At 41.5% G+C, this 15745-nt stretch overlaps 2 protein-coding genes across 7 annotated transcripts in view; one reads left to right on the top strand and one right to left on the bottom strand.

Moving 5' to 3' along the window:
- Positions 1–6726: 6726 nt before the first annotated feature.
- On the bottom strand, positions 6727–12998 carry LOC147915347 (uncharacterized). Its single transcript, XM_087437911.1, has 2 exons — positions 12599–12998; positions 6727–7185 (listed from the first exon to the last, which is right to left on the bottom strand). Exons 1-2 carry the CDS (start codon positions 12866–12868, stop codon positions 6955–6957), a joined length of 501 nt encoding a protein of 166 aa, XP_087294037.1. The 5' UTR covers positions 12869–12998; the 3' UTR covers positions 6727–6954.
- A 104-nt stretch (positions 12999–13102) lies between these two features.
- EXOC2 (exocyst complex component 2) overlaps positions 13103–15745 on the top strand; it is a 201388-nt gene continuing 198745 nt past the window's right edge. For 2 of the 6 annotated variants that reach the window (XM_087437906.1, XM_087437903.1), the window contains exon 1: positions 13104–13239. The gene's annotated coding sequence lies outside the window, so the exon portion shown is untranslated. Of the gene's footprint in view, positions 13240–15745 lie in introns of all 6 variants that reach the window. The other 4 variants (XM_087437910.1, XM_087437904.1, XM_004419184.3 and 1 more) reach the window with 4 other exon arrangements.

Here is a 15745-nt window from a genome sequence, read left to right as displayed (position 1 = left end):
GCAAACTAATTGTACATCAATTCACCTCAAAATGGGAAAATGATAAGACCTTTCTGTGGAGCAAAGGCTGCCATGGCCGTGAGCTAAAAGTAAAATCTTGAAAAATATTTGTCCTATTTAGGTTTAGGCAACTGATTTGGGAAAGAAAAAATCTCATCTGGTCATTTTAATCAAACAATTAATGGTATTAAATTGATATCCTGAGTTACTTTTTATAAACTGGAGATTGCACTAAATTGTCAAAAAATCAATGACAATGACACATAAATCATACCTTCACATAAAAAAATAAGTACATAAAGGTGTCTGACTTCTCTGGTGAACCAACTGATTAATGCCTTACTATAATTCATAAATAGGATTTCTTTTCAATACATGTTTTGTCTTAAAATTAAAGGTGTTAAACAGCGAAAAAATCTGCTTGGACTATGCACATATTGCATAGCTGAAGTACTTATTTTGAATATCCAGAGGTGAGCTCAATAATATATTTATGGTTTTTCATGTGATACTGAGTATGTATCTGAAACTCACTATATAAGATGTACTGTGCATATAATAATGGTAACATGTCATGTTTATATAGCTCTTCATAAGCCATAAAAGTATTTTTCAACATAGATAAGTGAGGTTCATAATAATTCCCTGAGGCTCACTTGTTTAAAAAGCACATTAAACTCAATAAGAAGAGATATTAAAAGAAAATAAGTCTGTTTATTAAAAATAGAAGCATACTAATGGAATCAAGTTTGAAAAATAGAACAAGTATTGCAGTTTAAATAAAAAAGATACTTAATGTTGGATGGCTGTGCTGAATATTTAATCCAGTGCAGAACAGGATTACTGCAGCTCTTCTGCTCTTCTGAACCGTTCAGAAAACAAGCTAGCAGACATTCATTAACTTGGTAAATTCAAATATATTTTATTTAGTAGTTCTTCTTTTCATTTGACTTTTTTAAATAAAATGTTAAAAGGAAATCACATTATTCACATCTATATCATTTTTTTTTCCCCCTAGTAGTGAGCCTCTTATTGTGTCTGTCTTATGTTAAATTATACCTTAAGAAAATAAATGCCATCTGGGACATAGTCCATTTGGAGGCTTGCCTTTCGTAGTTAAGTCTGAACAGATACGGAGAAAGACATGTTTTACTATTTGTACAAAGCCTCAAAAAATAAAAATTACACATCTGTAATATTTCCCACTATCAATTCCACTTTGCTAGAGTTAACAATAAATTTTAACATGGCTGATAATTTCTCCCTTAGATATCAAATAGCAAAATTAAAATATTTTTTAAAAGAATGTGCTTCACAGAATAAACAAGAACAGAACCACTTCTTCTGACTTACCCTTTCCTGTGTGAAGCAGAGAGCTGCCGTTTCCTTCTAGCAGAGAGATGTACCTCCAGAGCATCGTTTACAACTTGTGCATGGACACACTTCACAGCTGAAGTTAGGTACTGCCCAAAAGAAATTAATTCCTAAAATTTCAAAACTATTCCTAATGAAAATGCAAAGCCTGGGCTAGGAGATTTATATAACAGAGAATGGGCCATTATCTGCAGAGCAAGCTGAAGAGGGACAAGGTTGCCAAATGGGCAATGCAAAAAACAAAGAAAATGAAAGCGTAAGTATGAAATAGCTTCTCATTTTTGCTTTCTCTTGAAACTTAATAACTTAGACAGAAAATTGGGCTATATATGTACAATGTTGGGTAATAGAATTATTGGATCTATGTATCGGTTTTCTACATCTGACATTCAACTGTAAACAATGACAATTCACCTGATTGGGATTAGTTTATCCAAAGCATAAGGCAAAATAAACCAAGTTCCTGATTTCTTTTTCTTGAAAAATAAGCTGGTTCTTCTGAACATTGTCTTGCAATAGAGGCAAACAGAGGTGATATAACTAAGAGAACAAGGTACCTAACAGAACTCTAGGCCTAAGGATCTGCCAGTGTAGACTGTCTACTCACTTTAAGACTGGGAGAGAAGACGCCGTGTGGCTAGGAAGCCTGAACCCTCCCAAACACAGCTCTCCAGTTTCACAGGCCACAAATGACCTGAGGAGCTGCTGAAAGCAAAGTACCAGTTCACAATCTTCCTATGATGAGCAGGTCAGCCACAAAAGAGAAATGTGTCAATCAGAGAATTTTTAAAAAATTAGAATGCTGCTGTCAGCATTCTTTTTACGTAGAATTCTGCTGAAGACCTCAATTGGCCGAAAAGATGAAAGAGATGTGGGGAAAATAAATATTTAAACTGTGATTGATGAGAGAGGATGATGCAAGGTGGGTTAAAATGGGGCTGAGACAAAATAGAATCTAAACATTCAAAAGGCCTTGAGCCCCCACAGCTGCTCCCCCCTAGTTCCTTACACTCATCACTGACACATGACTTCCAGTCTGACTGCCCCCACTCACCCCTTGCAACGCTTCTCCATAGTTGCTGTCTCCAAATTCAGTTTAAGTTTTCAACCTTTGCTTACGACAGAGTGTGTGTGTGTGTGTGTGTGTGTGTGTGTGTGTGTGTGTGATAGGCAGTGGTGGGCAGTGACCATGGAGTCCACCTCTGGCCTGACCACAGCAAGCCTTAGGACTGCCTGCCAGGCGAGGCTGCCCACGGACAGGGTGGGAGGCCCCTCGAGTAGAGGATCTTTTTCCGAAGGTTTGGAAGGCCTGCCTTAATCTGCCACTGCCTTTAGCTTAAACAAGAATGAATGACAAATGACACTAAAATTACTTGTTACTGTTTAGAAAAAAGAATTTCTAATATTCTCAGAAGCATTTGTTCTGTTCAAAAATTAAAATGGAAGGAAGGAAGAAGGAGGGAGGAAAGAAGAAACCTTAGTCTGTTGACTCAACTTTCTCCTCTGTCCACCTCCACTTAATTTTTTTCTTTTTAATTTTGATTAGTTAGCTAACAGTTCTCACTTGCCTGCTGCCAGCCATTTTTGATTTTGTAACAACTTGTTCTCATCACTATGAAAGTGCGCTTTTCAGGAAATAAAAAGCCACAGTATATAATCAATCCCTATGAATCTCAAATGAATTATTTATGCAAAAGGAATAAGAAGTTGACATCTGTCACTACCATCACTCACAGACTGAAATGCTTGCTTCAATCTTCTGGAATGTTCCGGTGACCACCCCTGGAGCATGGGCACTCCCTGAAGTGGCCATTAGGACCTCTTTGTGCGTTTTGTTCACGATGACCTGAAAAGAACTTGGGGTATGTCAGTAACCAAAACTAGATGGAGATTTTAACACCTCAGACGCCTATAGATTTTATACATTAAAGAAGGTTTTTGTCTCTGTTTCTCAGCAGTTGAAGACTATTATTAATAATAAATATTACCAGCAATATTAATTTTATTAATAATTATTACAGATACAATGAAATGATAAGTTAGCGAAGTTCATATATCAGAGTTGCTAAATTTTTTAACATTTATTTATTTCATATTTAAATAAGCTGCTTGCTCAGCCTTCTTGGAAGAGTAGTTCATTACAACGCTTCTACAATGAGAACTATTCTAATTTCCACTTTTAAAAAATGTAAGGGTTCTGAAGTTTATAAAAGTTAATTTGCTGTTTCTATTAGTCTGTACGCTAAGACAATATGGAATCTCATTGGATAAAGTAGAAAGCTTTGATTCCACGACAGAACTACCTGCATTCTATAATTATATTTTATAAGGAAGGTCAGTATTCTAAATTAGTTAGTTAGGTTCATTAACTATCATGAAATATATAACATTCTGGTAATTTAAAACTGTTTAACATGTAGTTATTAGATCCCTAATCAGGATAGGCATACAGTTTTAAAAATCATTTGAATGATTTGCTATTGTCATTTTTCAAAAATAGTAGTAATAATGTGTACTTAATGCAAACTTATTCTCATATGAAGCTGACAAATGCCTATATTTCTGTATTTCCAATAGAGATCACAATAATATGAATGTGTGCATATAATATGAATTACAATATATATATATATCTTCCATATAATTAAGTTCACATTGAGAAATTCAAAGATTAATAGTGTATGGGTCACTTACATTTTAAAGTAGCGAATTTATTCATGCTTTCATTGTAAAACAATTAGTTATGTCAACAGCCGTGTGCCTGGGATTATTTCCACCCCCAAATACTGCTTACCTAATTGTGTTTACTCAAAAATCTAACCAGTAGAACAGTCTTTGTTTTGTTCCACTCAAAATTTGCTGAATTAACATGTTAAAGTATGCTTGAAAAACAAGCAGGGAAGACAGATTCTTCAGAGTTTTAGCTGCTATTTTCTTATTTGTTACAGATTTTCCACCAACAGATTCTCTGAGGCAATCGATTTGTATTAGCCCTAATTGTAAATATTTATCAAACAAGACTGAGGCACAAAAAATAAAAAGAAGATAAAACAGGATTTTTCATTTAATCTCATCACCTCCCACCATCCAAAATATCCTTTTCTTATTTTGCTGTTGGAAAATAAATATTGCAAAAATAATAATAATTATAATGTCTTTACCTTACTGGCAGATTAGCTGAATTTATAGAAGCCAAGAGAGGACGTGTAGAAAAAAAGAGCAATGCCTGGAGTGTAAGAGGCACTGTGTCAATATTTGTTGATTTGAAAAAACAAGCTTGAATTGCTGCAAATACATTACAGAGCCTCTCTCTGAATTAGTGGCTAGACAATTAGTTTTGTGTAGAAAATAAACCTTTCTTGAAAGTGCTTTCTAGAATTGCACTGCATCTAGATTCAGTTAAACACAGATTTCTTAGACATTTAAAAAAAATTAACAGCTCTATTGAAGTATAATTGATATACGAAAATTGCACATATCTAATGTATACAATTTGGTGAGTTTGGAATTTAGACATCTTTGAAGTAAAGAATTACTATGTTGTAAACCGAGAAAGGAAAGCAGTGTGAAAATTCTGCAAATACAGAACAGCAACTAAAAATGCAAAATCTCTCCTCTCTGTTTGATGTGGGGAGCTGACTCATATTGTTCAGGAAGAACATTCTAAATTCTCTTAGAATTAATTTATCTTTTATTTCTCTTAAAGCATGCCAAATGCCTGATGGGGGAAGGCGAGGGCTGATATAGTGATACATTTCAGTCCCTTTTTCCTTTGGGTGATATTCTACTTTACATTATTGTTTCTGCCTTGAAATTATATTTACTAGAAAAATTGCCACCAAATGTAGAGTCAGTAGTTATCAGCAAATTTATGCAAAGCATTAGAAAACTAGATGACGTTTAATTGTTTTTTTCCTCGATATTAATCAACATTGTGCCTTGTCACACCATGCTGGTCATTTTTCCACTAGACAGTGGAAGAGGATTGACATTTCAAAGCAAGCCAGCATTATAACCAAGGAAAATGCGGTCTATAAATTCTGGTTCAAAACTGATTTTCCTAAAGAATAAAAACTTTCTTCTAAATGTGTTCTAACAAATACATGCTTACAAATAGGAGGCCACTTAGCAGCAATAACAATTGTATGTAAACATATCCAAGCAGAAAATGACATCAAAGGACTAACAGCAATCACTGAGATTTCCTTTCACAATTTGAAATCAGCAAACAGAGTATGTAAATTTCTAGGATAAATTATAATTACATAATTAGACAGTCTCCATTTGTTCTCAAATAAGACTTTGTTAGGAATTCTTACAAGTCTACAGTCCTGAAAAGCTATTGTTTATCAGAAAGACAGCATATGCATGTACTAAAGTTTATCATTCATGTCTGTGCATCCATCTGAGCTTCTAATCCATGTTAGTGGGATGCATATGCCTCATGTTAATATATGTAAAACATTATAGTAATGCACATTAGCACAGAACCACATATCCAGGATCTAAGAAAATGTAGCCAGGCTTAGAAGGAGTTACTTTATAGGAATTCGATAAAAACACAAAGTTGAAAATGAAACCCACGTATTTAACATTATATTGGTTTTCTCTTTATTTCTTTACTCCACAGCTAACCCACTATGGTTTGGCTTTCTACTATAGTACCCTAGCCAGGGACAAAGAAGCAAAGCAATCAGTTCATAGGCAGGGGGCTGAGGAAGTGTGGAAGTAGTTCAGGACAGAGGAGCAAAAAGTTATGGAAACAGAAAAGGACCAACAGTCTGCTTCAAGGTCAGAGAAAGCAACCACGAATTTTTCGGTTTAAAATGGATTGCCTTATAGGTAACAAATTTAAAGAACAAAGTATCTAGGAGAAAAAAAAATCCCTTTAAATGAATAGCAAGAACAATTAGTGTGATCCACTGCGGCTGGCATATAGAGTTATGTGGAAAAACTCCACTAACACCACCCATACGTCCTGTCCTACGCAGATGGCCAGATAAAGTTGCCAGAGAGAAGGCTCTGCAGGTCAGCCAAAACTCACTGCAGAATAGTTGTTTGTTGAAAAGTGCAGTCATGGGATTTTAGAGCTTAAAGGAGTTTTAGAGTTTCTCCCACCCGACCACCTTATTTTAAAAATGAAATAACTGGAACTCTCAAGAGGTCAAAGAACACATCCAATCAGGGTTGATATCAGGCCTGGCCCAGAGTTTGGGTTTCTGAACTCTCAGTGTAATTAATCTATATCTGTATCTATACCTATCTATCTATCTGTCGGTCTATCTCTCTCTCTCTCTCTCTCTCTCTCTCTCTCTCTCTCTCTCTATCTATCTATATTTAAGCCAACAGCACCGTAGTTAATTCTTGATTTTTCAGGGACTTTGAATATTTTTGTTTCTTTATTTTTAGTATTTCACTGCTCAAACTCCACGAGGGGTGGAAAAATAAGTTCTTACTCAAATCAATTGGCTACACTCTATGTTATTACTTTTGTTATAAGGGATCACTCAGAAAGACCCAAGGTTCAGACTGTTATCTAAAGTGTGGACTGGAAACTATCTTTGGCTTTTAACTTTCCACTTAATCCTCATCCCTTTGTACCATGGAAAGTATATAGAGGGCTCTGCTGGGGAACTGGCCAGCACACTGAGGGCAGGAGAATACCAGCCACTGCTTAAAAATACAGGAGGCAGCTCTGTGCAGTTGGGCGGGCGCACAGACGGAAGCAGCTGGGACACAGCACAGTGGGATGCTGAGCGGGCGTCTTGCACACTGAGGCTTGTGATCGCCTTCGGGAACTATATTCAAAACCTGGAAGGGAAGCACAGCTGAGTTAACGTAGGCGAAATCTACTGAAAACAGTGGGTGAGAAAACTGTCTTTCAGGAGTTTAAAATCTTTTATTGGGTTTGTGGGAAACCAAGGTGTTAGCTAAGCAATGAGAGGACTCAGACAAAAACCTGTCATATTAGAACAAGAAGAAATGAGATATGAAGCCAGGCAGACAAATTATATGCGAGGCATTTCTGAAACTCTTCGAAGTGGGAAGGCTTCCTAAAGGAGTGTGGATAGGACTCACATCCTATGCAAAAGTCCAGAAGCTAGCAACATGTCTCCCTGCCCAATGAAACTGGAACTGGCACTTCTGCTCCAAACGGGGTGATAGTCCTTGACGACAGACAGAGAACGCGGCAAGCCAGCCAGTCTGCTGCCCTAAGCCCCAATCTATTAGGGGAAATATCACATCAGTGGAATAAACTGGGAATGTGGTACCATTTTCTATGTCTTTTCTGTAACTGCAGACACTACTGATAGAATGCAAGTTGGCCTTGTTCCCGCTGAAGTACACAGGACCTTCAAGTGGAAAGTTTTAAAAGACAAGACAAAACAAACAAACACACAAAAACGCAAAATGAAAAAACTCAACCACCTACTACTGCCTAGCAATTAAAATAAATTAAAATGCTATCTTGCGTTCAGTTATAAATCCTTCATTTAGAACACAAAGAGACCTAAATTCCTATTCACAGAAAATCACGGAATTAGGTGGTTCCTGCTCTCTCTGCTAAGCAGCAGGGCAGGCCTGGCAGAGAAGGGAGATACCCTAGTCGCTAAGATGAGTTGTTTTCACATTCTGACCCAGTTCCCTCTCGCCAGATTCCCCATCTCTCATATCTCTCTGGCAGTCAGTGACTTTCCTCAACTTCTCTGTTCTCTTCCGGACCACCTACAGATATGACCTACTGCCAGAGACAGGGATATAAACACAGGTGGTAAACACAGCTGCATCACTGTGCTGGGTGGCAGTGATGGCATGTGGTTGGAGTAACACTGTTGAAACACCATATCCCTATATAGACACAGCTTTATTTACAGTTTTCTTAATAAAATATGCAAATAGCAAATAAACAGAAAACCACAGGGCTATGCTTTGCTGTAAAAATTGATTGGAGACATTTGACTATTTTGAGGACTTTGCATATACAGAGCTCTGAAGCTGACAGAGCTGTAGATACTGAAGTCCACACAAAGGCATTTGCTAGGATTACACAATAGCAAGATTAAGCTCAAAAAAAAAATGACTCAAGGGGCTTCCTTAACCAACAGGCCCAGCCTGGGAATTGCTAAGAGAGAGTTGTAATTGTCACAACCTGGGAGGATGTCAAACTGTCCTTGTGATCTTAAACCATAAAAGACTCCAGCGAGGAATGACAAAGTTGGATGGTAATCAGTGAAACATTTCAATCATTCAAACATTGTCAAGATTTACATTTCAAATTTTGCTCATCTTTTTGCACCTTTAAGTGAGCATTAAGCATATTTTGAAATAGACAACTGGAAACAGGCATCTCCCCCAACTCTGCCACTATCATAATGTATTGTTATTATTATTATTATCTTTAGCTTTTCATGCAACACTTATTTAGTGAGCATCTACTGTGTGTGAAGCATGGGTAAACAATACAAAGTCCCTTCCCTCAGGAAGCTTATATCCTAGTGGGAGGAGACAACAAAGAGTAAGGCAACAGACAATATCTATTTACAGGTTGTGGTTAGTGCTCTTACTGGGGGGCCGGCCTCGTGTATTGACTACCTGCTCTGTAAGGCTCTGCGGTACATATGACAACAAATAAGACAGCAATCTGCCAGCAAGGGGCTTAGAATTGATGAGTTAACAGAAGACCAACAATTGTCAGTCTTTGGTAAAAAGGATCACTAAGATATGGCAAATTACAGTTGTTTTGAGGATTAGATTCTATACTAATATGATCCATTACAAACTGATATACCATGCAGTATGAAACACTCTAGGTGCTCATTTAATGTAAAAAATATATATACAAAGAACAGGGAACTGTGTCTGTCACAGTGTTTCCTAAGACTGAAACCAAAGGAATTTCATGCTTCATAGTTATTTTTTCTAAGTCAAAATAAATTTGATGCAGAATTGAAAACACAAAGCTGTATAACAATATTTAATTGACTCACCAGCTACTACTGTAATTTTAGGCTTAATGATTTTATTTGCTGCCAGCTTCTGTATATACTGCACTAACATTTGCTAACTGGCTTCAGAATACGGACCAGAAATTTAAGAAAAAAGAAAGAAAACACCATCAGTAGTTTTTATATTAGTGAAAGGTTTTCTTTCCTCTTTTGAGTATTTTTGTTTCAGGGATACAGTATTATTTGTCATTATTTTGATCCAGGAAAGATCTGTGTGTTCTCAAGAGCCATTCACACCAGCTTAATGGCAGGATCACCTAACTGGAGAAATGGTGTGTCATGCAGACCCAAAAGGGAGACAAGAAAAGGGTTTGGTTTCACAGTGAAGTGGGGTACCACTGCCGGGATACAGAAAACAATTTCCTTTCAACCTCTGCTGCCAGGTCTCTGACTCACGTTTCCTGTGTGTTTTAGAATGGATGACCCTAGGACAGTTGAGTTATTGCATGCTGGAGCGACTTTGACATGTCTTCTGATGTAAAGGAGAGAAAAATGAAGTCATGCTAAGTCCCACAACTCAAAGCATCTGTACAAAATATCATCTTCTTTTTCTCAGGATGTATTTCTCTAACAGGTGTGCAATTCAGCACATAAAGATATTTGAGTTGTAATAAGTATAGGCTGTTTTTGGTCTATAATAATGACTATTTAGGCTGGATTCCCCCAGAAGCTGACCCTGAGATATGGTTTCAAGGGCTAGTATCTAACTTGGGAGGTGATACCAGGAAACACCAGGAAGGGAGTGGGTACGCCAGGTGGGAAAGGGAAGGAAGCCAATAAAAGATGTGCTGTGAAGGCATTCCCGAGGGAGCTCTGAAAATACCCTGGATAATATGCCTCCGAACTACCCTGGGAACGGCAGCCCAATAGTTATACAACTATCTTTGGTTGAAGCCTACTTTTGGGCCGATGAACTTGCCAGTACTTCCAGCTTCCCCTGCATTGAGAAAGAAAGCCCTGAGCCACCGAGGGGCAGGTGTTCCCAGAAAGAAGCCTTCTGAGAGCAGAGGGCACAGCAGAGGAATGTGGGTAGGCTCTGATGGCCTCTGCCACTGTCCATCCCTCGCATGCTGTGTTGTGTTCACGCTGTCCTGTCACTGACTCCTCACACTGATGTCCCATCACACTCACATCTGGAGCACTGATAGGTCGAGCTATGGGCTCCTGCTGCCGTTGGTCCTGAGGCCATTATGATTCTCATAATCTTCTTCCTTTATCACCTATTCTAGATTCCCCTCACCCTTAACCTGCACTTCCGCTGGCCCAGGTTGCTTGCTTGAAGTGACCCAGACCTTCATCCCTGTAGGATCTGAGCCTCTGGTTGCCATGCCCTTGTCAGGCCAGGGTTGCTGCATTGCGCATTTGCTGATATCACCAGGCATAGAAAAGATGCCCAGTGAGTGCCCTGAGGTCCAGAAATAATCCTCCCTGCTCCTATATCCTCCTGATCATAAAGGTCAATTTTTTTGTTTCGTGTATGAGGATCCCAAACGAGGAGAGGGCTTTAGATATAGTGGAATCTTGTGTCCCCTGGCAAAGCATCCTCTCTTGCCATAGGAGCCAGGACTCTATTGGGGACGCAGCACTGTACGCTGGTATTAGGTTCAAAATATATACTACATCCCATAGCACAGCAGCTCAATCCTGCAAAATGTTACCCCTAAGCTGGAGCCTTAGCTGTGCCTTTAAGAGGCCATTCTAATATTCTATCAGGGTGTCAGCTTCTGGGTGTGTGATGTATGTAGAACCATTGGCTCTTGTGGTATTGTCCCCTTTGTCATACCTCTTTCACTCTTAAAGGGGTCCCTGGTCCCAGGTGATACTATGGGAAATTCCATGATGATAAATCCGACCCTGTGTGAGCAATTGGATAGTGATGCTTGCCAGGGCCCTGCAGGCAGGGAAGACAAACCCAAACCCAAGATATGTAACTGGGTCTGAGGAAATCACCTTGCCACCAAGGAGCTGCCTGGTCTCCTCGAGGGAAGGTATCATACCTCTAGCTGCACATTGGTCTCTGCAGCTGGAGGGGGAACACACTGTCTAGATCTACCTTGTTAAGAGGGGTCCGTGCAGCTCCATCCCTGCCACCATGGCTACTCCATTCATAGGCCCATTGTACAAACCCTGGGCTGGCCCAGGACAGAGGCTGGTCAAATCATTCTGGTGCCCCTCTGCTGCGGATGCTGTCTGGTAGGCATTCATGTGAGACACACAGATTGGCCAAACACAAAGTTTGTGTAAGGTGTAAGTGTGAATTCCTGGGCTAAGAGATGGCAAGACCCCCCACCATGGTTGTGCCTCTGCTCCACAGCTACCCTCCTCTCCATTCAGCTGTAGCAGGTTACTCCAACAGGTCTCCTACCTTTGGGAATTTCTAGAAGGGAAGCAGGTAGCACACTCTTGATCACATATAGTCCCAGTGGTAGGCCAATTCTCCCAAGAACGGGACCCCCATGCTCACCTCCACTCTGATGGCAGCAAGCACAGGCTCCTGCGTGTCTCAGGTCAGCAAGCACTAACCTGGCTTAGAGCCAACTGGGTGAGTCTCTTCTAAGCTTCGAAGAGGTGTCCGACCCCGGTTGTTTGGGGCTCTCTTTAAAATGTGGAGTGACTTTAGGGTTACTATATACTGTTGAAACAAGGACACTTGACCATGAAAGGGACACTCAATAATTAAGCCAGGATAACAGACAAAAACCAGGGTTATCTCACGCAGAGTGGGACATGTGGTCACCCTAGTTATCTGCCCCCTTTTCCAGTCTAAGTGGCCAATTCCAGGACAGCCAGAAAAATCCCTCTAAATATCCTGTCACTCAGCTTAAACTCCATGGTTCTCCATAATGTCATTTCTTTGCATAGACCCTCAAGTCCTTTGCTCTCTGCTCCTACCTATCTCCAACCTAGGTTACAACTAATTTTCTGCTAACTCTCTACCTACACTAGAGCAGCCAAAACATACACATGCTGACTGGTCCCATTTTAAACTTAGGACTACACATCCCAAGGGGACTTTCAGCTTTGCCTGGCAATCTTACCACATTTTCTTAGTAATTTTCTTCACAATCTTCAGGATAAAGATTTCACCCTTTCTCCTTCCTCCTCACACCTCCCTTGCCCTGCATCCTCTGTTTTCATGGATGATCTTGCTGCTGCTTTCGCTAATAAAAGAGAAGTAACCAGAAGAGTATTTTCTCACCACTTTCCCCTGTCCCCACCTTTGTCCCCTTAGTGCGGACCACCGTCATTTCTTGACAAGACTGCTGCAGTCGCTCCCTCAGTGCCATCTCTTTTCCTCTTGCCATGCCACGGTTTATCCTCAGCCCAGGGAGATCCTGACAGGAAGTGACTGCCTTTATTCGCCTGTGCGTCTCTAGCGCCCGGCACGGCGCCCAGCCGGTGGAGGTGCTCACTAAGTTTGCCGAACTGAAACGATCACACTCAGGGTTTCCAGGCTGTAGACTGGCATTCTCCTCCGCAACGTCCATGGTCCTGTGGCTTTGTGTGTCACCTAGCCTCCCAGGGCCTCGTTGGAGCCAGTGTCCTGACCCGCTGCAGCGTCCTGGCTCAGGGCAGGGCCCACCACAAAAGCAACGAGTGTCATCCTCCGGCGTCTCTGACGGGACCCGACGTCGCGGGGCCGGAGGGTGCACACGGCGCGCCCCCACCCCAGTGCGGAGCCCGCCCCGCCCCTCCGCGGAGGCTCGGCCATCGAGGACTCGGCGCTCGACTGCGCGGCGGATCGACGCCCTCGGCGCCCGCGGGGCGGAAGTGCGGCGCGGCGGTTGGGCGGCCGGCCGGGAGCGCTGGCGAGAGCGAGGCCTGGCGGCGCGGCCGGAGCGCGGCCAGCGGGCGGCAGGTACGTGTCGGAGCCCGGCGTACCGGCGCAGGGCCAGTCCGGGAGCGCGGGCCGGCAGGGCGGCGGGCGGCCTGCCGCGCGGGCGGTCGGGGGAGGCCCCGGCCCCGGCCTCGGCCTCTGCCGCTACCGGGCCGCCTGTGGGGAAGGGGCGGTCGCCACCCGCGCCGGCGGCACCCCCGGGTCTCCGCGTCCTGGCCGGGCGTGGCCCCGACGCTGACCCTCGGAGGTGGGCGTGCTGGCCTCCCCGGCCCCTCGCGCCCTGCGCGGCGGTCCCGTGTAAGGCTGAGGGTGGGGTCGTGAACAGCGGCGTGAGGCGGTTTCGCCTCGGTTGGGAGCTGTACCTGTCAGGTTCCTGACAGGAGCTGGTGCCTGTCACCGTTCTCAGCGTCTGCGTCCCCTGATTGACGTAATGCCCGAGAGAGTGGATGCTGACGAAGTGTCCCGTTTTACTGATGGGGACACGGGAGCTCAGAGTGGTCAAGTGCTAGCCTGAGGTCGTATACTCCTCGCTGTTTGAGCTGCCCCTGGGACCATGCAGCGAGGCTCCAGAGCCTGCACACCCAGCCACTGTGTTCTCTCTCCTCTACGCCCGCTGGTGCTTAACTTGATACCCCAAGATTTTGCAAATAGACACTTTGTTAATTCCAAGAAACGGTTTTTGAAAGAGCTTGTCTTTAAATGGGAATAATCTACTTCTAATCGCTAAAGGTCAATCATACTAATAACTATGAGAAAATTTGTTTCTTTTTTTATGAATCTGAATAAACTTACAAGGAAACCGTTGAAAAATATTTTAAAAATCAGCCACACCTTAATTAAATCGTTTGGGTACACTGTATTGAAAAGCTAGTTCTAACTGAGGTTATGTGCATCCGTCTCCTAATGCATAATAATATTTTGTTTATAAATGTTAGTACATATATTCTGGCCAGGCTTTGTGTAACTGACTCTAATGTCAAAGGAACTGAAAGCCAAAAGCTTCCCAGGGATCATCTGTGTGTTGAAAGTTGTTGACTCAAAGGGTGGTAATAGAAAGAGGATAATGTGTGCTTAGTACTCAAATGTTGTCTTCTGTTGGATTAAGTAGAAACTTAATAATTTTAAGCAGAGAAGCAGAGGATCCCCCAGAGTAAGTTGGAACAACTCTTGGAAGTTTCAGAAAGTATATATTTTTTCTTGTCAAGTGTTTAATATCCTGTACTGACTATCATTTTGAACTATATTACCTTTCTAAAAGATGGTTATTAACCTGCAGAGTTAAATTTTCATTCATTCCACAAATATTTGAGAGCCTGCTGTGTATGAATCTATGAGAAATGAAATTGGTACCCAAAAATTTTTGGCAAGACAGTCTTCTAATAAAGGACTTTGACAATTTTTGGTGTCAGGCACGGGCAGGATCAGGCCATATGGGAAATGTGGGTATGCAGTTCATCTCTCAATTTCTTTTTCACTCCTTCTCCAGTTTAGTCGTCTTTGTCAGCCAGGAACCTAGTATAGCACCCGACACCTAGTAGGAGCTTATTGAATGTTCATTGAATGGATGAGTTTTAGGTCAGTAATGAGTAGAGAGAATTTTGAAATTGACTGGAGGAGAAATAACATTGATCACTCTGCTAAGCAGTAGTCTACAATGTTGATTGTTCTCAGACCCTGGGGAATATGTTCATGGCTCCCCTGGAGTGCCTGGTAAAATAGCATGGTAGTAGTGTTCCATTATAATCACATGATTCAGTGTGTTTATGTTAATTTAAAAGAATTATTATTGATACAAACACAAAGTAATTGTAGAGAAATTATGACTCTTGAAGCTGTGGACACACCCATAGGCATCCTTGGACTTCAGTTTGAAATTATGGATTCAAAAGGTATTTTGGTTTAGGAGTCAAAGCAAACATTTAGTGGTCCATGTGCTGCCACCCACCTGCTTCGTAGTGTGGGCTGTTACTTGGCTTCTTTGGGGTTCAGTTTCCTTTTTCCTGTAGTCAGAGAATACATAAAACTAGTTATCTCAAACAGTTCTTCTGGCTTTGAAATTTTCCAACTCAGTGAATCCTGTAACCACTTAGCACAGGGATAACCCTGTGTTGTCTTCAGGGCTATAGCTATTGCTGGTATTTACATATCTGTCAAAAGACTAAGCTCTTGCCGGACAGGGCTTAGTCTCAGTCATTTTTGTGTCTGCCAATTTTAGCATATGCCTGACACACACATTAGAAATAAAATAGTATTAGCCTGGATTCAGAAGGGGTGTTTTTGCCCTCTAGATTAAAGAATTGCTGAGAACTAAACTGTAGTATTGAGTGTAAGTACAGCAGGAGTTCAGAGAAGGGAAGGATCTATTGGGGTTCGAGTTGTTGGGAAGGCTTCATGGAGGTCAGACCTTGATGGAGAGGATGTGGTCCTTTGGAGGGAGGGCATGTTAACATCTGGCGGCATACCAGGAACAAAGGCCACATTTTGGATTATGAAATGCCTTGAAGGTCAGGCATAGGAGTTTGGACTG

Source organism: Ceratotherium simum, chromosome 13 (assembly GCF_057802395.1).
Source record: "Ceratotherium simum simum isolate JZ-2026a chromosome 13, ASM5780239v1, whole genome shotgun sequence".
In the NCBI taxonomy this organism is placed as follows: Eukaryota; Metazoa; Chordata; class Mammalia; order Perissodactyla; family Rhinocerotidae; genus Ceratotherium; species Ceratotherium simum.
Note: the sequence above shows the minus strand (reverse complement) of the source record. Positions and strands in the feature narration are given on the sequence as shown.